Genomic DNA, 25,557 nt, shown 5'->3' with positions numbered 1-25,557 from the left:
CTCTAGTTTACTCATTGTAGTCGTTTCACAAACCCCACTGAAATTACTGATTTAAAGAATGATCAATTCACTTTAAAACCATGAGATGGAAGGGTGATGGGAAACTGGACATTCATATAATGCCAAAGTATTATTAAATGAATTACTTAGTGGATACAAGGGTAAAAACATAACTGTACAATAGAAGGATCAGAATCACCACCCCAATCTGTAGGTGAATCTTAGCATGTAAATATGGAGTCAGTAATATGTAAAATCTCTTTTGATGTACACTGAGTACTTAAGTGTACTGAGTACACTGACAATGTATTCTGTCCAAAAAAAGTTTGAATCCACCAAACCAATAGATATAATTTCTGGCTTTGAGGAAATTTCAGGAGACAGACCCTACTTAATGGAAGAACAAGCTAAATAATAGCATGAGGATGTAACCACATAAATCCAGAAGATGAGGCATTCTGCAGAAAAATAGCAGGCTCTCTTCAGCAAGACCTAGTCATTTAAAAAGAAAAAAAGAGGACTACACTAGATTCTAAAAGATTTATTGAGATAACTAGATATAGTAGTCTTGAATTTGATATTAGTTTGGGTCAGTTAGGGATGTCTAAACATGGTCTAAAAGTACTAATAAGAATACTTACTGAGACAGAAAAGTGAGAATTGATGGAAAATGCAAATTATCACACTGTAATCAAATTGCATGTAAGAGATCATCTCATTATTGTTTTCAAAAATATGGAAAGTTTGTGTATAAGAAGAAAGGGATCTAGAACAACAAGTGTTGGCGAGGATGTAGAGAAAGGGGCATTTCCCTCTTATACTGTTGGTGGGAATGCAAGCTGGTGCAGCCACTCTGGAAAACAGTATGGAGGTTCCTCAAGAAGTTAAGAATAGAGTTACCCTATAACCCAGCAATTGCACTATGGGTATTTACCCCAAAAATACCGATGTGGTGAAAGAAGGGGCAGCTGCACCCCAGTGTTCATAGCAGCAGTGTCCACAATAGCCAAACTGCGGAAGGAGCCGAGGTGTCCTTCAGTAGATGAATGGGTAAAGATGTGGTTCATATATATAATGGAATATTACTCAGCCATCCGAGAGGATGAATACCTACCATTTGCATCAACATGGATGGAACTGTGGGATATTACGTAGTGAAATAAGTCCATCAGAGAAAGACCATTATCATATGGTTTTACTCACATGTGAAATATACGAAATAGCGCAGAGGATTATAGGGGAGGAAAAACTGAATGGGAAGAAATCAGAGGAGACAAACCATATGAGACCCTTAACTACAGGATACAAACTGAGTGTCGTGAAAACGTAGGTGGGTGGGGAGATGGGTGAGGGGCATTGAGGAGGGCATGGCATGTGATGGGATGAGCACTGGGTGTTATATGCAACTAATGAATCATTGAACACTACATCAAATACTACAAATACTAATGATGTCGTATATGTTGGCTAATAGAATTTAAATTAAAAACAAGGATCTGGAAGGATATACACTTAAGATATATGGAGAACCATGATTTTTAAAAATTTTTGTTATGTCCATATTTGCTAATTTTATATACTGATTCTGTGATGAAATATTTCAAATATAAATTACATAACAATTGATTTTTCTGATTCTAATAATCTGATAAGCAGTGCTTATAATACATGCCACATTTAAATTTTGTTTCTTTGAAACTATAGTGTTTTAATCCCTTTATTTCTTAGATAGAGAGCCTGGATTTTTTATTTTTACTAAAGACAATTGAGGAATTCTATAAAAGTGAAGATGGAGAAAATCTGGAAATCCTCTGTCCAGTTCAAGGTCAAGCCTGTGTAGCTAAATTTGAAGATGGAGTTTGGTACAGAGCAAAAGTTATTGGTAGGAAATTGCACACTATTTCTACGGGGAAATGTTATGCTTAAAAACTGAAAACACTTGAGTTGGTACAAATTAAATCATGGAAGTGATATTATTTGATCTTACCCATTTGCTCAGTTATCTTTAAAAAGCTAATGGTAATGTTGGGAGGTGAATCTCTGAGTCCTTAGATTTTGATTTGACTAGGACTTAAGTATTTTGTTGTTGTTGTTTTCTAATGTCTGCCTTATTTAAAAAGTTAAATGGTGCTAAACAACTTACACTGCACTCTTCAAAGGCACATATTTTAGGGTTGCCTTGCTGGCTTAGTTGGAAGAGCATGCAACTCTTGATCCTCAGGTTTGTGAGTTTGAGCTTCATGTGGGGTGTAGAGATTACTTAAAAAATACTTGAAATTCTTCAGCTGTTTCTTTTGGTGTTTATTTGTGTTATTTCTTCTAAATATATACTACTTTGTTGATATTTTTCTCTTAGTATTATCTATTATTCTAGTAGATAGCAATTTTAGATTTCTTTTATGCCTTCCCCACTCCATCCCCATAATTGTATCACAATTTTAGTTAATCCATATTCTATATAAATGTTTTCACTAAGTCATAAAGAATACTTTATTTCTATTTCAAATTAATGGATCAAAATTTCACTTTGTTTTCTTTAAATTTATGGCTACATTTTCCTAATTGTCCAAAACAGTTTTCCACATGATTGACTTTTCAGGTAATGTTAGTTTTTTTGTTTTGTTTTGTTTTGTTTTTCTTCTAGTGGTGGAAACATCCTTCCATCTTCTCCAATTAGACTGCTAGTCCTCTAAGCTTATTACACTTCTGTTATTCAGGGAATTTATTTCACTTGACAGTATACTTTGTTTTCCTGTATTGGGTCCCTTGTTTTATGGATCCCATGTTTACCTCTTAAGTTAACTCCTCTGTTTTTTGGGAGCATCTTCTAATTGTTTCCTCAGAATAAATGGAGGTAAATTTTGAGATCTTTCATGTCTCCTGACTCTTACTCTCATACATGATTGATAATTTGGGTAAAAAATATTCTTAAAATTTTATCTCCTGTCCATTTATTTGTTTTGTCTAAAACGATATCTCCATTCAGAGACTTGAGGAATGATAAGAATTTATTGGCATTAGTACAGTTAAGAATATCCTTCTGGCATGAGAATTCCAGTGGAAGTGTGGAGGGATTCCCTCACCTTCTTACACTTACGGTAAAATGTGTCTTCTCAATTACTGCAGATACCAGTTACCACACGGCCTAAGTTTTTTGAAGTGTCCTCTTTAGTACCAGTGTTCTTCCATCTGCTTCCACTTCTGCTAAGGAGCAGAGAATACCTGTACTTTTTCCATTTTTGAAATTATATATACTGTACTACTCTTTGAATTTGAAAATTATGGCAACCAGTTTAGTAGAATTATACATAGGTATGCTAAGAGAGGCTAAAGTCAACCATATATTGTGAGTATTTTCAAAAAGGTTGGTGTGATAGGTTTTTATTCAAACTTCCATGTGTTTGAACTTTTTAGGGGATTCATTAGTATCCTGTAAAATATAGAGACTAGATTGACATGGAGGTCTGTCTCTGCTTATTTTTCATAATATTCCCCCCAAATAATTTTTTTTAATTTCAGTTAGGTATCATCATATGAATGAATCTTTAGTTTGATTATTAAATCTTTTGCCTTAATCACCTGTGTTGACTAAGAGTAAACATTTATTAAGTGCGTGCTTTGGTGCTTTGCAAATTATTTTAAATAGGTGAATCCTCAAAAAAAAAAAAGTCTTATGGGATTGGATTCTATTGGTATGCCCATTTTACAAATGAAACAATGAGGCTTAGAAAGAAAAATGAACTTGCTCAGAGTGATATTTTAGAAAGAGTGATTATCTTGCTTAGAGTCACATGGAATTTGACTGGATTCTAACCCAGTCAGTCTTAACACCTAATTTTTAACTTTTAGGCCACAGCACCTAACATTTGATGACTGTGTTGTTATCCTGATTTTGATTGTCCTTTGGAGATCTTAAAATTGTTAATTTCTCATTCACCAAGTCTGAACAACTATGCATTATGGTTGATTTTTTTAAGTCCACATATTAGAAATATTTTTATATTAAAAAAGTATTAAGTTTATATGTTGATCATAAAAGTATTCTAACATAGTTGACTGTCAATCTAAATTTTGCTAGATAATTCTCTGTTTTCTTTCCAAGTTTGTGATTTCTAATTTCATAATTTTTGAAGGATTGCCTGGACATCGTGAAGTTGAAGTTAAATATGTGGATTTTGGTAATACTGCAAAAATAACACTTAAAGAAATGCGTAAAATAAAAGATGAGTTTCTAAATCCCCCAGAGAAGGTAATCTATTGTGAATCATAGGGTTAGAATACTAACACAAATATGACAGTATTTTTAGAAATAATTTTTTCATAGAAATGCACTGTTAACTAACATTTTTGTCCGTAAATAATTTGATAGTTGGAATATAGAAAAGAGTTGCTGTCATTACTGTAATTTCCTATGTAGCAAGCATAAATCGTTAAGATATATCTATATCTTAGCAAAGAAGCATTAATTATAAATGTATATGTGTATGTATGTTTGTGTCTTTATAAGTATTTACTGGTCTGCTGCTCTTAATGTTACTTTGAAATACCAGTATAATATGGTAGGAAGATGATGTATTTTGTGAAAAAAATCTCATCATAGAAGTATTTTTACAGCATTTCCATTTATGTTTAAGTATATATAACATGTCCAAGAGAAAGAGAGAAGTCTGGAAGAATAAGTAAAAAATTATCCTTCTCTTGGAATCATATTCCCCAGAGATAAATAAGGTTAATACGGGGCTTGTTTTCTAACTCACATTACACCTAGACATTACACCTAGACATTGAATTGTAGTTAAACAATATTTTTCATTTTAAAAATGGGTAAAATATGATAGGAAAACTTGAAAACATAAACAAAAAGAGGAATTATTCAGAACTATTGAATATTTTTATAAATATAATTCTAAGATACGTCTTCTCTGTTTTTAACAATTATAGGATTAGACAAATAGTCCTATAACCTGCTTTTCTCATTTAACAGTATATCATGAGTATCTGTAATTCTTTCAGTAGATGCTTGTTGTATCGGTGTCTGAATGTGCAATAATTCAACCAAATGCTCTATTGATTCCAGTTACTGGTATTTATAAAATATTTTATAGATAAGTTTTACATATTTATTTTCTAAATATATATTCAAACAGAGTTTTTTGTACACATATAAAATTTTATTTTATTTCTAAAATAACTGGAAATTTTACTTTTTCTTAATGGTGCAATTTTGTTTGACACAGGCAATTAAATGTAAGCTGGCCTATATTGAACCACGTATAAGGACAATGCAGTGGTCCAAAAAAGCTAAGGAAAAATTTGAAGAAAAGACTCAAGATAAATTTATGACATGTTCGGTCGTTAGTAAGCTATTTCCATTTTTATTTGTTGCTACGTGATTATATATAATTTTAAATATGAATAACATTATAATACAACACTTGTCAGATCTTAGAATAAATTCAATGTGTCATCAGTAAGAGTAGTGAGAGAGAACATTTATTGAGAATTAGGTATAGTGGATATAGTTGCAGGCTCTAGAGTATAAAATTAGTACAAGGCAAAAATTGCCATTAAAGATCAAGCTATCCAAGGGGTGCCTGGCTGGCTCAGTTGGTGGAGTGTGTGACCCTTGATCTTGGGATGTAGGTTCAAGCCCCACGTTGGGTGTATAGATTACTTGGAAATAAAATCTTACCAAAAACAATCAAGTTATCCTGGACATGGCCTCTTGAAAGCCCTAAAGCCAGGAATTAGCTTCTCTTATTTCTGTTTACATTTCTGCAAGGGCTCTGTCCTGATTTTGGGATGATGAGTGCTAAAGTTTAATGTGCAGGAAAGTGAGGCAAGGTGGAACATAACCATTAAATAGTTTTCATATGTTTTTTCATTTCATTTGACTTAAGTAAATTCAAATTTAGGCTCTCCCCATATTTTGAAGTTATTTCTTTTTGGAGTAGTTTGGGTCCAAGATTACAGGCTGACAACTAGCTCACAATTTTGTAGCCCGGCATGTTCTGAAAATGAAAAGTTGAGTAGCAAAACCTGATCTGAATTGACATGAAGATAGATAGATAGATAGATAGATAGATAGATAGATAGATAGATAGAGATAGAGATAGATAGATATATAGATATATATATGGTCTGTATCTTCTTTATAGTGATTATTCATATATTCCATTTCAGGATAGTAATGTATGTATGTAGGCTGCTGCCTCAGAATCTGCTGGGGGTATTATAAAATATGAGGTATATGTTTTATGTAGCTTTTCTCAGTTTGACGTTCTGAAACCTGTCTGTCCCCAAGGGGTTTGGATGCAGGTGTTGGGGGTGGTAGGAGTCTGTTATTTATCTAGCTGTGTTGGTCTTACTAAGTATTAGCCCAGGACATGCAAAATTATATTTACTTATGGTTGATTTATGGGAATTTCCAGGGTAATTTTTACTGTATATACTTGTTTGCATTTATCATACTACCATCAAATGAACCCAACCACCAGAAGAGTGTTAGCCTGTGTTACAGTGAGGAGACTGAAGCTTAGTGATCAGCTGCTCAAGGTTATCTAACCAGGAACTGATGGCATATCAGTGATAATTTATTCACGTTGTTGATATGAGAAATTGCTCTGAAGAAATAGTTTCTTTAAAGAGCAGTGTGGTTATAGATATTGCATCCTCAGTCAATAACATTTTTATATCTGGCTTCTCTGATGTAAGCAGTAAGTTAAGGGCTTCTTAGTCCTTAAGTAATCTCCACTGGTTTTGAGCTGACTTTAACCTAGATAATTCTGCTTACCAACTTTGCTTTTGGTATTTCGTTCTATTGATTTTAGCTCCCCCTCCCTTCCATGGACAACCCATCAAGACCGGACTTGGTTTCTTTCTTGACTCCTTCTTTTTCTTACTTAATTACTTGTTATACCAATAACATTCAAACACTAGTCATAACGTAGTTATTATGCTAGATAATTGGTTTGAGCAGGGCCTTCTAGCACTCCTTAAATATAAAAGATCTTACCCCATTAACCTGCACAATGATGAGATTAATGTTTAAGATGTTAATAATAGAAGGAGAGCCTTCTATTAACATGCATTGTTACCTTATAAAGCAAGAGATATTTAAATTTTAATTAGCAGAGCAGGGAAGTTGGTAAAGGTACAGAACATATGGAAAGTTGGCCCTGTTGGAATAAAGAACTCTATGTATGGGAGATATGAAGTCAGAGAACCAACGGGAACACAAGACATGGAAAGTAAGGAGATGAAAATTAATTGGCTCAGCATTGCTTAGCCTTTTATTTTTTTTTTTTTAAAGATTTTATTTATTTATGTGACAGAGAGACAGCCAGCGAGAGAGGGAACACAGCAGGGGGAGTGGGAGAGGAAGAAGCAGGCTCATAGCAGAGGAGCCCGATGTGGGACTCGATCCCGGTACGCCGGGATCACGCCCTGAGCCGAAGGCAGACGCTTTAACGACTGCGCTACCCAGGCGCCCCTAGCCTTTTATTTTTAAATGATATATCTGGTCCATTGAAAAGTAGGAATCATTTTTAAGCTCTTGAAAAAAGTTTTCTAATATGTATTTTTATGACTAGATAACATAGGATGCTGGTAACCCTTTTCTTTTTATTTGGAATCATCATTCTGACCTGCAGCTACCAGCTGCTGTTGTGTGGAAGGTGTAGGCATAAACTGCATTGAAGTGTACATTCAGTGCGTACTTCAGTGCATTGACGTTTATGTTTCCTAAAGAAATTACTCTGTTGTTTATTCAGATACATATTAGGCAGGTTCTCTGTGCTTTGTACCATAAGTAAGTAAATAGGCATATGAGATATAAACTTTACCCCTAGTTAAACTCCCAGTTTAGTTTAAGAAATAGATCTAAATGGATCTACTTGTTTAAGTAACCAATATGTATTCTTAGATGGTTTGTTCTAAAAATACGGGGATGGGGAAAAAATCCAGATTCCAATCTCTACTTGAGGATTCTAGATTGAGGTGTTGTTGTTTTAAACTTTGTGCCATTCTTATAAAAGCTGTAAACCTTTGCAGATAATCACTGGCCTGAATTTCATTCATTTGTCTTCTGGAACTTGGGTGAATTTAATAGAATAGTTTAAAAAAAGTATCAGAACACTTCTTCAATGAATATATGTCAATTTATATTTTTCTGAATTTAAAAGTTTTAAACTGCTTTTGATTTGTTATAGAACAGTACACATAATCTAAAATGAAAATTTTATTAATTTGCATATGCTACAGATAACATTAACAATTGTTTTATGTTTGCAAAATGCTACTTTTACCCCTACAGAAACTTTGATATTATTCACCAAAAAACCACACAAATGCAAAATGAAATTGTTTACAGCTTTTTTTTTAATTGCCTCATTTAGTATGTTTTGCAACATATTTATTTCTTTCCCCATTAAGACGAGTTTGGTCTTAATGTTTTACAGAAATTCTGGAAGATAATGTGCTCTTAGTTGAACTTTTCGATTCTCTTGGTGCTCCTGGAATGACTCCTACCAGTATAAATGACCAGCTAGTCAAAGAGGGCCTAGCATCTTACGAAGTAGGGTAAGTAGACCTGTAAGTGTTTGTTAGTTCGTACATAACACTTTATTCACAAAAAGGAAAACTTACATATCATTCTCTTAAGGATATCTGCTTAGGCCGTAGCTTTGGGAGTTTCCCCCTGTTCTTGAGTCAAAAAAAATTGGGGGAAAAATAACTGGAGTCATTAGTCTAATGGAGAGTAGAGTGCCTTTTCCCTCCATCCCTAAGGGACCCTGAAACCAAGAGAATGGCTTCTAGGGATTGAGGGTACTTCTAAGAAAAGGAGAATGGCATCTTGTTTCTAGGTGGAACATCTGCTTTGGCAGCCCTTTGTGCCTATTTGAGAAGAGAATTAGGAAGAGAAATGGTAGGATAGGGTAGTTACTGGTAGAGTTAGCCCGCATTCCCATTTGGAGAACTGTGAATTCTTCCTGGGTTCAAGTGAATACTTGGAACAAGAATTAGATTTGAGCCATTGTGCCTAGTACCCAAGACAGACCAGTGGTTGAGCAACCCTGAAGCAAAACAGCAGGGGGTGGTAAGGAGGGGTGGGAGGATTGGGAGTCAAGACAAAACAATTCTTTCACAATACAGACTTGTGCAGTAGGGTGACCCCTGAAGGGTCTTCTGAAGAATTCCCACATATCACCTTCAAGAAAGCAAGTATTTGATAACACCCACACATAATGTCTGTCTGGGTAAGCCAGAGAAGCAGAAACCTGCAGTCACGTGCTTAGCATGCAGTGTTTCCTCCCCTCCCTGCCCTAACACTGGAGGACCTGGAAGCCAGAGAGAGAGCCTGCCCTTTTTCCACTGTAAGCCCTAAGTAAGGGAAGAGAAAGAGATGAGAGGAAACATTTAAATATATTGGACTGAGGGGCACCTGGGTGGCTCAGTTGGTTAAGTGTCCAACTTGATTTCAGCTCAGGTCATGATCTCAGCGTTATGAGATGCAGCCCCACTTGGGCTCTGTGCTGAGCATGGAGCCTGCTTAAGATTCTCTCTCCCTCTCCCTCTGCCCCACCCTTCTCTCTCTCTCCCTCTCAAAAAAAAAAATTATGTGTGTGTGTGTTTGTGTGTATTTCTCTTTTTTTAAAAGTCAGGGTTATTGAGGTGAAACATACAATAAAATTCACCCTTTTACATATACAGTCATATAACAATTACCACAGTCAAAATACAGAATATTTCTATCACCACAAAAATTTCCTTGTGCACCTTTGTAGTAGTTTCTCTTCCACCACACCCAAACCTTGGCAATTATTGATCTAATTTCTGTTTCTATAATTTTTACTTTTCTACAACTTCTTATAAATGGAGTCATAGTGTATTTTGCCTTTTGTGTCTGGCATCTTTCATTTAGCTTAATGCTTTTGAGATTCATCCATGTTCTTGCATGTATCAGTAGTTTTTATTGCTCACCAGTGTCCTGTTATACATTCCCTAATTGATGAACATTTGAACTATTTCCAGTTTGAGAGATTTTATGAATAAAGGTGTTGTAAACATTTGCATACAAGTCTTTGTATGTAGATATATGTATGTATTTTCTCTTGAGTAAATACCTAGTAGTGAGATTGCTGCTTATAAGGTAGGTGGGGTTTTTTCTTTATTTAATCTAATGCCCCACCCACATTATTGCCTTGATAATTTTTGCATAAATCTCAGACACCATATAACTTCATCCATTTAATATTTTGCTATGTATATCTAAAAGAAAAAGATTTTTTAAAGGTGTGTTTTTTTAACTTTGTAAGAAACTGCCACACGTTTTCTAAACTGGTTCTACCGTCTTGCATTTCCACCAGCAATTTGTGAGAGTTCTATTGTTTTGTATCCTTGTCAGCACTTGATTTTATCATTTTGTGTTTACATCAGCCCTTCCAATAGAAGTATAGTGGTTTTTCATAGTGGTTTTAATTTTAACTTAATGATGCTAAAGATCTTTTCATATGCTCATTTGTCATCTATGTCTCTTCTTTGGTGAAGTTTCTTTTTAAATGTTTTGTGCTTTTGTAAAATCATGTTGCTTATTGTTCTTGAAATGTGAACGTTCTATAATATATTCCAGATACAAGCTCCTCATCAGATAATCTGCTTTGCAAATATTGCAAATATTTTTTTTTTCTGATCTGTAGCTTCTTAACAGTGTCTTTCGAAGAGCAGAAGTTTCTGGTTTTGAAGTGTACTTTGACAGTTTTTTCTTTCATAATTTAGGCCCTTTATGCTGTAATTAAGAAATCTTTACCTAACTCAAGGTCATAAGGATTTTCTCCTTTGTATTCTTCCACAGTTCTGTAGTTTTAGGTTTCATATTTAGGTCTGTCATCTTTTTTATTTTGTTAAAGAGACTTTATATTTTGGGGCACTTATGGGTTCTCAACACTGAGTGGAAAGCACAGGGATTTTCCCACATATTCCTGGCTCCCCCAACAGGCACTGCCTCCCTCACTGTCAACCACCAAAATAGTACATTTGTTAATATCAGTGAAACTACATTGACATATCATAATCATCCAAAGTCCATAATTTACATTAGTACACATTCTGTGGGTTTGACTAAATGTATGATGACATGAATCCACCATTACAATATCAGAGTATTTTGATTGTCCTAAAAATCCCTTGTGTTCTATTCATCTTTCCCTTCCTCAAATTCCTGGGAACCACTGATATTTTTTACTGTCTCCATAGTTTTGCCTTTTCCGGAATATCATATAATTGGAGTCATACAGTATGTAGCCTTTTCAGATTGGCTTATTTCACTTAATAGTATGCATTTAAGCTTCCCCCTTGTCTTTTCATGGCTTGATAACTCATTTCTTTCTAGCACTGGATGTACCACAGTTTGTCTATCCATTCACCTACTAAAGGACATCTTGGTTGCTGTCAGGTTTTGGTAATTATAAATAAAGCTGCTATAAACATCCATGTGCAGGTTTTTGTGTAGACATAAGTTTTCACCTCCTTTGGGCAAATACCAAGGAGTGTGATTGCTGGGCCAAATGGTAAGAAGTGTTTACCATTGCCAAATGTTTTCCAAAGCAGCTCTACCGTTTTGCATTCACACAAGCAACGAGTGAGGAATTCCTCTTGCCTCACATCCTGATCAGCACTTGGTGTTGTCGGTGTTTCCAGATTTTGGTCCTTCGTTTATATGTGTAGTGGTAGTATCTCATTTTTTGTTTTAATTTGTGTTTCCATGATGACATATGATGGGGAGCATCTTTTCACATGCTTATTTGCTATCTTTATATCTTCTTTGGTGAGGTTCCTCTTAATGTTCTGGAGCCATTTTTTAAGTGAGTTGCTTTCTTATTGCTGAATTTTAAGTGTTTTTTGTATATTTTGGATAACAGTACTTTATAATGTGTGTCTTTTGCAAATATTTTCTCCAAGTGTGTGGCTTGCTTTTCATCCTCTTGATAGTGTCTTTCACAGAGCAGATGTTTATAATTTCAGTGAAATTCAGCTTCTCAGTGTTTTCTCTTGTGAGTCATGGAATAAACTATTTTTAAACTTTAATTTTTTTCCCCCTTTGTCTTAAGCAGCTTTGGGGAATAATGCATTTATTAGATGAATATTCCAAAATATCACTACTATCAAGAGCATCAGAGGGAAACAGCAAACACCATACCTCACTTTGATATGCCACTGTTATAGGGGAGCACTAAAGCTAAAACAAAGCTCTGTTCCGCAGTAAGCAAAATAGATTCTGGAAAAAAGAGCTCTTTGTGACAGTGTAGCAACTTTCTGCAAGAGCAGCATTCTGTAAAATACACAGGGAGCTCTACTAGCTTTTAAAATAAAATTTCCCTGGCTTTGCACCTCTCCATATATATAAATTCAAATATTAAGTGGGAATTTTCTAGTTACAAATCATAAATTTAGTGGGCAGTATTGAAGTCATCTATGATACACACAGCTCTGCCTTCACCAAAAACAAAAAAAAAAGCAAGATAGATGTTAATTAATTAGAAGAGGGGAAGGTTTTCATGATGTGTATTTATATCAAATCACCATAGTGTACACTTTAAGTATCTTACAATTTTATATGTCAATTATACCCCAGCAAAGCTGAATTTTTTTTAAATTGGCCATCTAGTGGTAAAGTATGGTCAACATGCAGTAGAAGATAACATTCATGTGTAGAACTGTGAGCATGCCCTGAATTTTTCATCACTGTTAATATCTTTACATGGATATATAAACCATATAATCCAACTGCTTCTATTCTAGCCAAAAGTTGAAGGTACAGTTCTTGGCCATAGATACTTGTACTTCTTTTGAATGACTCTCTTAGCCATTTAGGGTCACTAAAGGTAGGTGTAATAATATTGATTGAATTCAGAAGCTTTCCATTGCTACAGTTGTGTTTTAATTAAAATCATGAAATATTTTCTTAACTCTCATTTAACCAGACTTTTTTTTTAAAAAAATCAAGGTCATATGGTTTTAAGTAAGTTTTTCCAGTTAACATTAATTTTATAAGACATCAGATTTGGGCATATAATCAGGGATGGATGTTTAGGTTTTTTAACCAAAAAATATTAAATACATGTATATGTACTGTTTCTCTGGAAAGAGTCATAAAATTCAAAATTTTACATTTTGATCCATGTACATGTATTACCTTCTCAAAATAACATTTATTTTTTAAAAGCCTATTAATGTACCACTTCACACACACCAAAATGGCTGTAATAAAAAAAAAAGGAAAATAACATGTGTTGGTGAGAATGTGGAGAAATTTGACCCTTGTACATTGCGGGGAGGGATATAAATGGTGAAGGCACTGTGGAAAACAGCTTGAAGATTCCTTAAAAACTTAAACATAGAATTACAACATGACAGAAATTCCATTCCTGGGTATATATCCAAAAGAAATGAAAACAGGTAATCAAACAAATACATGTACATATATATTCATAGGTGGAACCTCCCTGTTTGTCAACAGTTGGATAAACAAATTGTGGTAGATATACAGTGGAATATTATTCAACCTTTAAAAAGGCATTAAATATTGGGGTGCCTGGGTAGCTCAGTGTTAGGTGTCTAACTCTGATTTTGGCTCAAGTCATGATCCTCAGGGTTTTGTGATTGAGCCCCAAGTTGGGCTCAGCGCTGGGCATGGAGCCTGCTTAAGATTCTTACTCTCCTTCTCCTTTTGCCCCTCCCCCCCAAAAAATAAATAGAATGAAAAATAAAAAGGAATTAAATTTTGATATAATATTGATGAACCTTGAAAACCTTATGCTAAGTGAAATAAGCCAAACACAAAAGGTGACATATTGTATGATTCCATTTATATGAAATATCTAATATAGTTAAATCCACAGAGACAGAACACAGATTGGTGGTTAATAGGGGTTGAGGGGAGAGGATTATGGGTAGCAGCTGCTTTAGGGGGATTTTATTTTGGAGTGATAGAAATGTTTTGGAGCTAGATAGAGGTGTAATGGTTGTGCAGCACTGTGAATGTACTAAATGCTACTGAATTGTTCACTTTAAAATACTTTTATGTGAATTCTCACCTCACTTTTTAAAATATTTTTAAGTCCGTTAGCTATAGATTCAACTCAAGCTATGTGAAAGTTCCAGCAGACCTTTCTGCAGAAATTGATGGGATTTCAAATTTCATATGAAATTACAAAATGTATAAAATAGAACAATTTCGAAAACAAAGACAGAGTTGGAGGACTTCCACTTCCCAATTTCATAATTTAATATAAAGCTACAACTACCAAGACAGTGTGGTACTAACATAGACATATAGATAAATAAATAGAATTGACGGTTGAGAAATAAATCCTTACATTTATAATTAATTGACTTTTTAAACAAAGGCACAAAGGCAGGTCATTGGAAAAAAGGTACTCTGTTCAACAAATGGTGCTGTGGCAATTGGATGTCTACCAGCAAAAAAAGAAGAACATAGCCCTTATCTCACACCATACACAAAGCTCACTCAAACGGGACTATAGTCTTAAGAGCTAAAACAAAACTTCTAGGAGAAAACAGGAGGAAATCTTTAGGACTGTAGATTGGGCAAAGATTTCTTAGATATGACACCAGAAGCACAGTTCGTAAAAGAAAATTAGTAAGTTGATCCTCATCAAAATTCAAAACTAGTGTACTTTGAAAGATATTACTAAGTAAAGGAAAGACAAATAACAGAGTGTGAGAAAATATTTGCCAGACATGCCCCATAAAGGATTTGTATCTGGAATTCATAGAACTTCTATAACTTAAGAAAACAATTCAACCCCCCAGAAAACGGGCGTAAGATATAAGCAGACATTTACCAAAGAAGGTATATAATTGGCTAATAAGTACATGAAAAGATGTTTAACATTATTAATCATTAGGGAAATGCAAATTAAAACCACAATGAGATACCATTTCTCACCCACTAGAATAGCTATTACACATAAGACAATTACAGATGTTGGTGAGGATGTGGAGTAACCCTTATTACTGTCAGGGATGTAAATGGTACAGCCTCTTTGGAAAATGGTCTGCAAGTTTCTCAAAAAGTTACACATAAAATTACCACACAACCCAGAAATTCTACTCCTAGGAGTCTATCCACAAGAAAGGACAACATATGTTCATACACAGACTTAAGAGCAAATATTCATAGCATTATTCAGAATAGCCAAAAACTGGAAAATATGTAAATATCCAGTGAGTGGTGAATAGAGAAAATACTATATATTCATATAATGGAATAACATTTAGCTGTAAAAAGGAACAAACTACTGGCACATCTATATCATGGATAAACCTCAAATTTTCAGGGCGCCTGGGTGGCTCAGTCAGTTAAACATCTGCCTTCAGCCTGGGTCATGATCCCAGGGTCCTGGGATCGAGTCCCATGTTGGGCTCCCCGCTCTGCAGGGAGTCTGCTTCTCCTTCTGCCTCTCCCCCCCCCCACTCGTTCTCTCAATCTCTCTCGCTCTCGTGGTGTCTCTCTCTCTCAAATAAAATCTTAAACCCTCAAATTTTAAGTTAAGTAAAGGAAGTCAGACACAAGAGATTGTATCTTTTATGATTCCATCTATATGGTATGCCCAGAAAAGGAAAGTTTATAGATACAAAAAATTTATTAGGGGGTGCCTGGAGCTAGGGGTGAGGAGGATTCATGGTAAATGGACATAGGGGATCGTTCTGGGAGAGATGAGAATGTTGTAAAACTGACTTATGGTTACACCATTTGGTAAAGTTAACTAAAAATCACTGAACCATACACTTGAAATGGCTGAACTTTTTTTTTGTGGAAAATCTGCCTCAATAAAGTTGTTTTTAAAGTCCATTAGCAATATAATAAAAAATCATTAAAAAATAAAATAAAAGTCCATTAGCTAGTTTTCCCTTTCTATTGTTTGGTTATATAAGCAAGAGATATTTATATGCCTACTTGTTACATTATAACAAATGCTATACCCAGTGATGAATAAGGATGGTTTGTGCCTTCAAGGAGCTTAGAGTATATAGTAGGAAGGACAGATGGTTAAGCTTACCTTTCAGTGTGATAAGGACTCCACTTAAGGTAGTCACAGTATTATGGGATTTCTGGAGGGTTTCCCACTGGAGATTTCACCTAAACTGAATTCTGTAGTACAACTGGGAGTAAAAGCCTATACACAGGAAAAATATGATATGTTTAAGTATTGTTAGTACACTCACATAGCTGGTAGACAGGAAAAAAGGTAGTAGTGGTAGGTAAGGCAAGAGATCAGCTGGAGAGAAATGCAGAGACCAGATAATTACAGAACCTTGATCACTGAGAAGTCAAAGTACTTTTCAGACACTTCTGTGTGTTTGAACTTTATCACTTCAGGAAGGAGGGTGAGGGACTATTGAATGATTTTCAGCAGTGGACTGAGAGGAGACTTGAGTTTTTAGAAACTTGAGTTTTAGGTTATTGAAGTTATAGTTACTTGGTGATAGAAAAATGGGTAGATTAGGAAACACGATGGAGGTGAATATTGCAAGACCTTGCTACTCTTTGAGATATGGAAGAGGAGGGGTCAAGATTGACTTTCAGGACCAGTGACCATAACCACCTAATATCTGGTGATACTACTCCTTGAGAACAAGGAACGGAAGAGTGGGGAGCAGGTTTTGGGGGGAAATGGTTGTGATATCAGCTTTGGACATTTGTTTGAGGTGCCTTTGGCATGTTAAAGCAGAGGAAGACATCTTCAAGTGGCAAACAACTGTGCAGTGGTCAGAGGACTGTCAGCCACACACTGTAGTGGTTTATTTGCATAGTAACAGAAGTACATGATAAAGAGTGGGAAGCAGGTACAGCAATCGCTAAGGAAACGGATGAGGCAGCGCAGTGGTAAGAAAAAGCCAGGCATGCTTACTCACTTCTGAACACTCGTACTTTCGTGCTCAGCAAGGGCAAATCCAGGTTTCATGGGTGAGCCCGAAGGGCTCCCTTTAAGAAAAGGAATACAGAGTTTTAACTATAGAATTAAATAAGTAAAAGTAATATTTACATAGACTGATAAATCCCAACAAATAGCAGATTTTCAAAAGTTTACAAATACTACAAACGTTAACAAAATTCAGACTCATCACAGAATTCTTTCTTATTACATTTTTTATCTGTATACGAACCACCACTTGAAATGCCAGATTTTATGATATTCCCTATAAAGAAAAAAGTCTTTTCTCTCCTATAGTTGATTGAAATTTATTTATTGGTAATTTTAAAAAGTGTTTTTTCTGATCCATAGCTCAATCACTGGTAATGTTCTATAAATTTCTAAAAATTGCAGTTACTTTTAGGAAAATCTATCCTGTTTCCTTCATGTGTATATACATTACATATATAATATTTTAAGGCATTTCAAATTTTATTGTATAATGATGAATCTTAAAGTTTAGATGAGCAATGTTTATTGATTTACTTCACTTGTTAATAGATGGGCATATATCTCATCTATATTGGGACATGTTTAAGAGTGAAAGAGAAACAGTATTATGCCAGAACAACTGGATGGTCTGGTCACTATACTCATTAAACAATTTGTCATCAGCATCCTCATTGTAGTGGTTTATTATGACTTTTATGTTGGGCCCTGTATTTTCATGTTGTGACACTAAGGTGTTAGGAGTATTTCTGGAATCCATTCCTACACCAAGATGGCTAGCAATAGCTTAACTCTACAGAAAAGTGGCTATCCACCACAAAATTGTATTCCACTAAATACAAGCTAAATGTTTCTCCAACTCAACTTCCCCTTAGCCAACTCCTCAAAATGCTGTAGCCAACACCCAAATGAAAAGAAATGTGAAAGATGAAAAATGGGAGTAGAAAGAGTCTATGACCTTTACTAATTACAGTTAAAAATGTTTACTTTAGAAAATTTTATGAAAAAATGTTGATTTGCCCCTCCCAAGTTTCCTATGTAAGTGAGGGATCCTGAAGCTTAACTCAAGTTTTACTAAAACCATTTCTGGTATTCTGGCAGCCCCAACCAATCTCCTTGCCCTGCAAAACCCAGATTCCTGTTTTCTGACCACTGCAGTTAGACCCACTGTTTTCATTTTATCCATTGCCTGTCCTCAAAATAAACCATAAGCTTCCCTTGATAAGTGCCTGCTCTGATCACCTGGGGAAGTGGGAAAAAAGAACAAAAATCCCACAAACCAGTCTCTCTATTGGACTCAACTATATTTTACACAGTAACCACCATCCTTTATAAAATAATGTCACCAAAATAATCTGGCTCCTGCCTACCTCAAAGTTCATGCCATCTTCTAATGCCTTGCTATATCAATGCCTCATGTTTTCTTTCAGTTTCTCAAATGTCTGGCTAAATCCTACTTATTCTTTTAAAATCTCTGTTGAAATGTTACTTAATCAGGGAAACGTTCTCCCAGACTAGATTAAATTTCATTGGCCTATGCCAGATCTTTTCTTTGTAACTCTTGTTCATATAATTTATTTTCGTGTATGTAACTATGTGTCTCAGGGTCACTATACTATAAGCACCATGAGAACAGGAACACTGCCTACTTTGTCCACTGCCATATCTCTGCATCTAGCATTATGTTTGGTTCATAGTATGTACCCGGTAAATACTAGTTGAATGGAGGTTAATACATGGATCTCTGAAGAGAGAACTGGTTACGTGTTTCACCTGGGAGTTAGCATGTAACTGTAAACAAGTCCGTTAGAATAAATGAAGTTATCACTTTCATCATTCATCTCAATCTCCCTTGATGAAAATGCAGTTATGAGGATTATCACCTATGAGAAAGAAAGTCTAAAAATGTAGATCAGGAACCTGAGACTGAAGAAAAGCCAGGAACCAAAGAAAGAACATTTCAAGAAAGAAAGAGTAGCTAGTGCTGAGAATTCAAGTCAAATAAGGACTGAAATTGTCCATTAGATTTAGCAACAAAAGTTTTTAAAGTCACCTTGAATAGCTAAATCTCAAGCTTATGAATTAAGTTTTTCTTTATAGAAATAAAGAACATCTAATTATCTGTGGTTTTAGTCTGAACTAATCTGATTCATTAAACATTCTAAACACTTCATTCAATAATTTCCCTCCTTAATACCTTTTAATAGTAATTGGTTATCACTTGTACTCTCATTGGCAAATGAATTGATACTTTTTAGTCAGGTTATAAAAAAAAATTATGAATAATTCTATTCCTTGTGAGTACAAAATAGCAATGGGAAATGGTGAAATTATATGCAAACTTGGTATTTTAAACTTTTTAAAATAGAAAGTTTGGTTTTTAGGAGGTTTTTTGGTGCTTATTTTGGTAGTGTTTAACCCGTTTTTTAAAAAGAAACTGAAATTGCTATTATCAAAACTGGGAAGCAGTGAATCATAGCTAAAACTTGTTCATCTCTAGATCTAAGCAAATACAAACATAAATATTTTGCAAACTGCTCTTTTTGCTAAGGGGTTTTGTTATTTTCCAGATATACCCTCAAGGATAATTGCAAAAAGCATATTGAAGTATGGGATCCTTCTCCAGAAGAAATTATTTCAAATGAAGTAAACAGCTTAAATCCTGTGTCTGTAAAATCTCTACCTAATGAGAATCTCCAATCACTTTATAATAAGGAACTGCCTGTACATATCTGTAATGTGATATCTCCTGAGAAGATTTATGTTCAGTGGTTATTAACAGAAAACTTACTTAATAGGTATAACATATAAGGAAAACATATATATTACCTATGGGCTTTTTTCTGTATTTTGTTTCAAAGATCTAGAAATCATAAATGTAGAATTCTAAAAGCAAAATTATTTCAGCTAAACACTTACTTAAAAACTAGTTAAAAGTATACAAATAGTATTTTCATTGTATTAGAATTGGTCATTCTATGAATACTTTTTGGGCACAACCAGTACTGTAGATGTTGGGAATATAGTGGTAAAAACATTTACAAGTCTTTACTATCATGAAGCTTAAATTCTAGTAGAGGGAGAGACAGTGGACAAATAAAATATTTACTGTAGGAGGTGATGATAAAGACAATAGAGAAAAAGCAGTTGGGGAGGAAGGCAATTTTGGATCATCAGGGAAGACCTCAAGAAGACAGCGACATTTGTAATGGATCCTGAAGAAAGAGAGGGAGTAAGCCATGAGGATATCTGGAAGAAGATACTCTCACACAGAGGGAAGAGTTAGTTAAAAGAGCTGCAGTGGAAATATACTTGGGGTATTCAAGGAAGAACAAGGTATCCAGTTTAGCTGGAGTAGAATGGGTGAGGAGGGACAATAGAAGACATGTGGTCAGAAAATTATGTGTTGTAAGATAAGGTTTGAAAGTTAAATTTTTTTCTTTATATAGTTTAGAAGAAAAAATGGTAGCTGCTTATGAAAACTCAAAGTGGGAACCTATTAAATGGGAAAACGATATGCACTGTGCTGTTAAGATCCCAGATAAAAATCAGTGGCGAAGAGGCCAGATCATCAGAATGGTTACAGACACATTGGTAGAGGTAAATGAAGAGTTAAAAATATTTGTGAAGGTGAATGCATTCAGTATTTTTATCCTGAAATTTTTTAAATCTAATTTTTATTATGCTATTCAGCTTGCAAAATATATTTTGAAATATTGTCTTTCCACAGACTCAAAGTTATTGCTTTCATAGGTCTTGCTGTATGATGTGGGTGTTGAACTAGTCGTGAATATTACCTGTTTACGAGAACTTCAAGAAGACCTAAGGACAATGGGAAGATTATCTTTGGAATGCTCTCTTGTTGACATAAGGTAGTTATTCACTGAATAAATATTCGGACTGTTGAATAATTATAAATCTTTTTCTTTTTGGATGGGTTCTTGTCAGTTTTCATTTTCCTAACATTCTAAAATTTCATAAATCTAGTTAATTTTGAGGTTTTAAGAAAAGGGAAAGATAAAAATTTGGAGCACATAAGGAACTGTACTAAGGAACAGAGATGGGTCACTGTGATTGGTATCTAGGTAAAATTCAAAGTGTTAAAATATTAAGAAACTTGAGGGACATAGGCAGATAGAAATAATATGTATTTCATAAGCTCAGCATTGCATGGAAAGCCAAAAATGTTTAAATTACCAAAAAGTAAATTAGAGAGGATTCTGGGAAAGTGGCATGAAATAGTTTTTGAGTCTAGTAGAATTTTACCATAAACACAGAGCAACTTGGATAGCAAAACTAAAGACTACACAGTCTCTACAATAAAAGTAATCAACTAGGTTTCCCTCTGTAAGCCCCCAGATACAAACAAGTGTGGCACACCATGCCATTATGGACCGTTAGGGTTATCAGCATTGGTGTGGAAGAAAGGCTGATGGAGAATGGTATTTCACTGGAACATGAAAGCCAATCTGAGAACAGCAACCAAGACTGAGAAGGGAGTAATGTGAGATGCTCTTCATAGTTGGATGCTAAAGATCTATGATGTGCCACAGTTTCATGGTACCGGAGCCGTAGCCATATAACCTTTGGAAGTAAACTGATGCTCTCCTCCATGACCTCATACTGAGTAGAAACATTGGGAATAGAGCCTAATTTTAGCAAGTCAGACAGTAGGGCCAAGGGAAGAAAAGATGCAGACAAAAGTAGGGGAGAGGAGCAAGGTACCAAAATATGAGGCCATATTTTCTGTCATTTTGGGAAAACAACACCGGAGAATTCTAGAGCCATGAAGCTAGGAAAGCAATTGTGATCCACCTCTTTCTTCTAAAAGCACAGGAAATTTTATTTCACTTAAAACATGAGCAAAAGAAAGAATTACAGTCAATTTCTATACAAACTATTATGAGAAAAGGAATAAAAAGCCAAATAATACCCCTAAAGGCAGTGGAAACCCACCAAAAAGGCATGCTTACAAAAAAATAAAACTGTAAATTTCAAAACGAACTAAAAAATTTAGAAAATTATAGACACTGAAGAATAACATAAAATTATAAAAACTCAGAAATAAGATTGATTATAGAAAAAGGAAATTTGAAATGAGAAATGACAATACTCAAGAAAGAATTAGAAATAAAAGAAAATTTAAAAATCATATCAGAAATACAGACTAAACTAGAAAAAAAAAACACAAAAGCAAATACACAATTAATAATGCCTTAGAGAAATAGAAGACAGAGGGGCACCTGGTTGGCTCATTTGGTTAAGCTTCTACCTTCGGCTTAGGTCATGATCCCAAGGTCCTGGGATCAAGCCTCACATCAGGCTCCCTGCTCAGCAGAAAGCCTGCTTCTCCCTCTCCCTCTTCCTGCTCCTCCCCCTGCTTGTGCGTGCACTCGTTCTCTGTTTCTCTCTGTCAAATAAATAAATAAATAAATAAATAAATAAATAAATAAATAAATAGGAGACAGAAAGGAGGACAAACTTTTAAAATTAAAAAAAGAACAAAAATCCAAAAGATTTAAAACAAAAGATCTCTAAAATATAAACTGTTCTATAAAGAACTTCTCAAACTCAACATCCAAAAAACAATCACATCAAAAAACAGGGAGAATACATGAAAAGACACTTCTCCAAAGAGACATATGAATGGCTAACAGACCCATGGAAAAATGTTCAACATCATTAGCCATCAGGGAAATTCAAATCAAAACCACGATGAGATACCACCTTACACCAGTTAGAATGACAAAACTTGACAAGGCAAGAAACAACAAATGTTGGAGAGGATGTGGAGAAAGGGGAACCCCTCTTACACTGTTAGTGGGAATGTAAGTTGGTATAGCCACTTTGGAAAACAGTGTGGAGGTCCCTCAAAAAGTTAAAAATAGAGCCAGCCTATGACCCAGCCATTGCACTACTGGGTATTTACCCCAAAGATACAGATGTAGTGAAAAGAAGGGCCAGATGCACCCCAATGTTCGTAATAGCAATATCCACAATAGCCAAACTGTGGAAGGAGCCAAGATGCCTTTCAACAGACGAATGAATAAAGAAGATGTGGTCCATAAATACGATGGAATATTACTCAGCCATCAGAAAGGATGATTACCCAACATTTGCATCGACATGGATGGAACTGGAGGAGATTATGCTTAGTGAAATAAGTCAAGCAGAGAAAGACAATTATCATATGGTTTCACTTATATGTGGAACATAAGAAATAGCATGGAGGACATCAGGAGAAGGAAGGGAAAAATGAAGGAGGGGAATCGGAGGGGGAGACAAACCATGAGAGACTATGGGCTCCAGGAAACAAACAGAGGGTTTCAGAGGGGTGGGGGGTGGGGGGATGAGTTAGCCCGGTGAAGGGTATTAAGGAGGGCACATATTGCATGGAGCACTGGGTGTTATATGCAAACAGTGAATCCATGGAACACTACATCAAAAACTAAAAGTACTGTATGGTGACTAACACAATTAAAAAAAAGATCTTATTGGTCACCTTCACAGGATTCTAGGGAACTACCTCCTTATTCTGAAACTGGGGAATAAGGAAAATGAAAATTTGTCTTGCTTTTTCTATACTATCTGTATCTCAGAATGATCAAATAGTTGATATGGGGAGGTGGTTCTTTGTAAGTATTCCAGCTAACAAAGGAAGAATGATATCATTAGAATTCTACCATTTTACAACCCTAATAAACTAAGGAGTCTGGACAGTGATTGTCAGTGGTTACTAACATCACAAAATGAGAATTGGCCATTATGTGCTTCCTGATACCATACCTATGAATGGTATTGCTGAAAAATTAGAAACCTGAATCTGATCAATACTGCATACCTAACTATGAATTTAAAGGAAATTCAAGGGACAGAGGAACATATTAAAACACCATGGGAATGCAGTCAGCTAAATCCAGTCATGGAACCTGTAAAAAAAAATGACTCCGTTTCTTTAACAAAAAATCGTAAGGGAAAGAATTCAAAATAATGATTTGAGGGGCGCCTGGGTGGCTCAGTCGTTAAGTGTCTGCCTTCGGCTCAGGGCGTGATCCTGGCGTTCTGGGATCGAGCCCCACATCAGGCTCCTCCGCTGGGAGCCTGCTTCTTCCTCTCCCACTCCCCCTGCTTGTGTTCCCTGTCTCGCTGGCTGTCTCTGTCAAATAAATAAATAAAATCTTTAAAAAAAAAATAATAATGATTTGAAACATCAGGAAAATATGAACGCTATCTGAATGGTTGATATTAAGGAATTTTTTTTAGGTGTATTAATGGTACTATGGTTAGGTTTGTTTAAAAAGACTTATTGAAGTGTAACTGGCATATAGTAGTATATTCATTTCAGGTATACCATACAGTGATTTGATATTTATATACATTACAAAATGGTTATCACAGTAAGTCTACTTGCCATTTGTTACTGTACAAAGTTGTTACAGCCTCTGTCTTAATTTATTTTATAACTGAAAACTGTACCTTTTAATCCCCTTCACCTATTTCATACATCTCCCCTCACCCTTCCCCTCTGGCATCCACTAGTTTGTTCTCTGTATCTATGAGTCTGTTTGTTCGTTTGTTTTTTAGACTCCACATATAAGTGAAATCATATGGTATTTGTCTTTCTCTGTCTGACTTATTTCACTTAGCAGAATACCCTCTAGGTTTACCCTTGCTGCAAATGGCAAGATCTCATTCTTTTTTATGGATGAGTAATGTTCCATGGTATGTATATGCGACTTCTTTATCCATTCAACTCTCAGTGGATACTTGGGTTACTTCCACATTTTGGCTACCATCAATAATGTTGCCATAAACATAGGGGTGCATATATCTTTTTGAATTAGTGTTTTTGGATTCTTTGAGTAAATACTTAGTAGTGGAATTATTGCATCTTATGGTAATTCTATTTTTAATTTGTTAAGGAACCTCCATACTGTTTTCCACAGTAGCTGCACCAGTTTGCATTCCCACCAACAGTGCACAGGGTTCCTTTTCCTCCACATTCTCACCAACACATTATTCTTATGGGGGGGTTGTATGTTATTTATGCATTTTATTTTTATTTTTTAACTTTTTCAAATTTTAGTTCGTTAACAGTGTAATATTAGTTTCAAGTGTACAGAATCGTGGTTCAATACCTGGTGCTCATCACAAGTGCTTGTGTTTTTTATTAGAGCTATTCTCACAGGTGTGAGCTGATATCTCATTGTGATTTTGATTTGCATTTCTCTGATGATTAGTAATGTTGCACATCTTTTCATGTCTGTTGACAATCTGGATGTCTTCTCTGGAGAAATGTCTGTTCATGTCTTCTGCCCATTTTTAATTGGATTATATATTTTTTGGGTGTTGAGTTGTACACATTCTTTATGTATTTTAGATGCTAACCCTTTATTGGATATATCATTTGCAAATATCTTCTTCCATTCAGTAGGTTGTCTTTTTGTTTTGTTGGTTGTTTCCTTTGCCGTGCAAAAGCTTTTTATTTTGGTGTAGTCCCAATAGTTTATTTTTGCTTTTGTCTCCCTTGCCTCAGGAGGCATACCTAGAAAAATGTTGCTATGGCCAATGTCAGAGAAATTACTGCCTGTGTTCTTTTTTAGGATTTTTA

The 25,557-nt window shown here is 35.1% G+C and overlaps 1 protein-coding gene across 1 annotated transcript in view; it reads left to right on the top strand.

The window, feature by feature from the left end:
- Positions 1 to 25,557, top strand: part of RNF17 (ring finger protein 17) — a 122,783-nt gene that overhangs the window by 52,003 nt on the left and 45,223 nt on the right. The window contains exons 16-22 of the mRNA XM_087864918.1: positions 1,729 to 1,882; positions 4,134 to 4,249; positions 5,238 to 5,358; positions 8,460 to 8,580; positions 19,517 to 19,744; positions 20,396 to 20,546; positions 20,700 to 20,818. Of these exons, the coding sequence (XP_087721044.1) occupies positions 1,729 to 1,882; positions 4,134 to 4,249; positions 5,238 to 5,358; positions 8,460 to 8,580; positions 19,517 to 19,744; positions 20,396 to 20,546; positions 20,700 to 20,818 (1,010 nt within the window). The remainder of the gene's footprint in view (positions 1 to 1,728; positions 1,883 to 4,133; positions 4,250 to 5,237; positions 5,359 to 8,459; positions 8,581 to 19,516; positions 19,745 to 20,395; positions 20,547 to 20,699; positions 20,819 to 25,557) is intronic.

Source organism: Ursus americanus, chromosome 10 (assembly GCF_024610735.1).
Source record: "Ursus americanus isolate L20-20 chromosome 10, mUrsAme1.1.p, whole genome shotgun sequence".
Taxonomy (NCBI): domain Eukaryota; kingdom Metazoa; phylum Chordata; class Mammalia; order Carnivora; family Ursidae; genus Ursus; species Ursus americanus.
The sequence above is the reverse complement of the archived record's forward strand: the minus strand, read 5'-3'. Positions and strand labels throughout refer to the sequence as shown.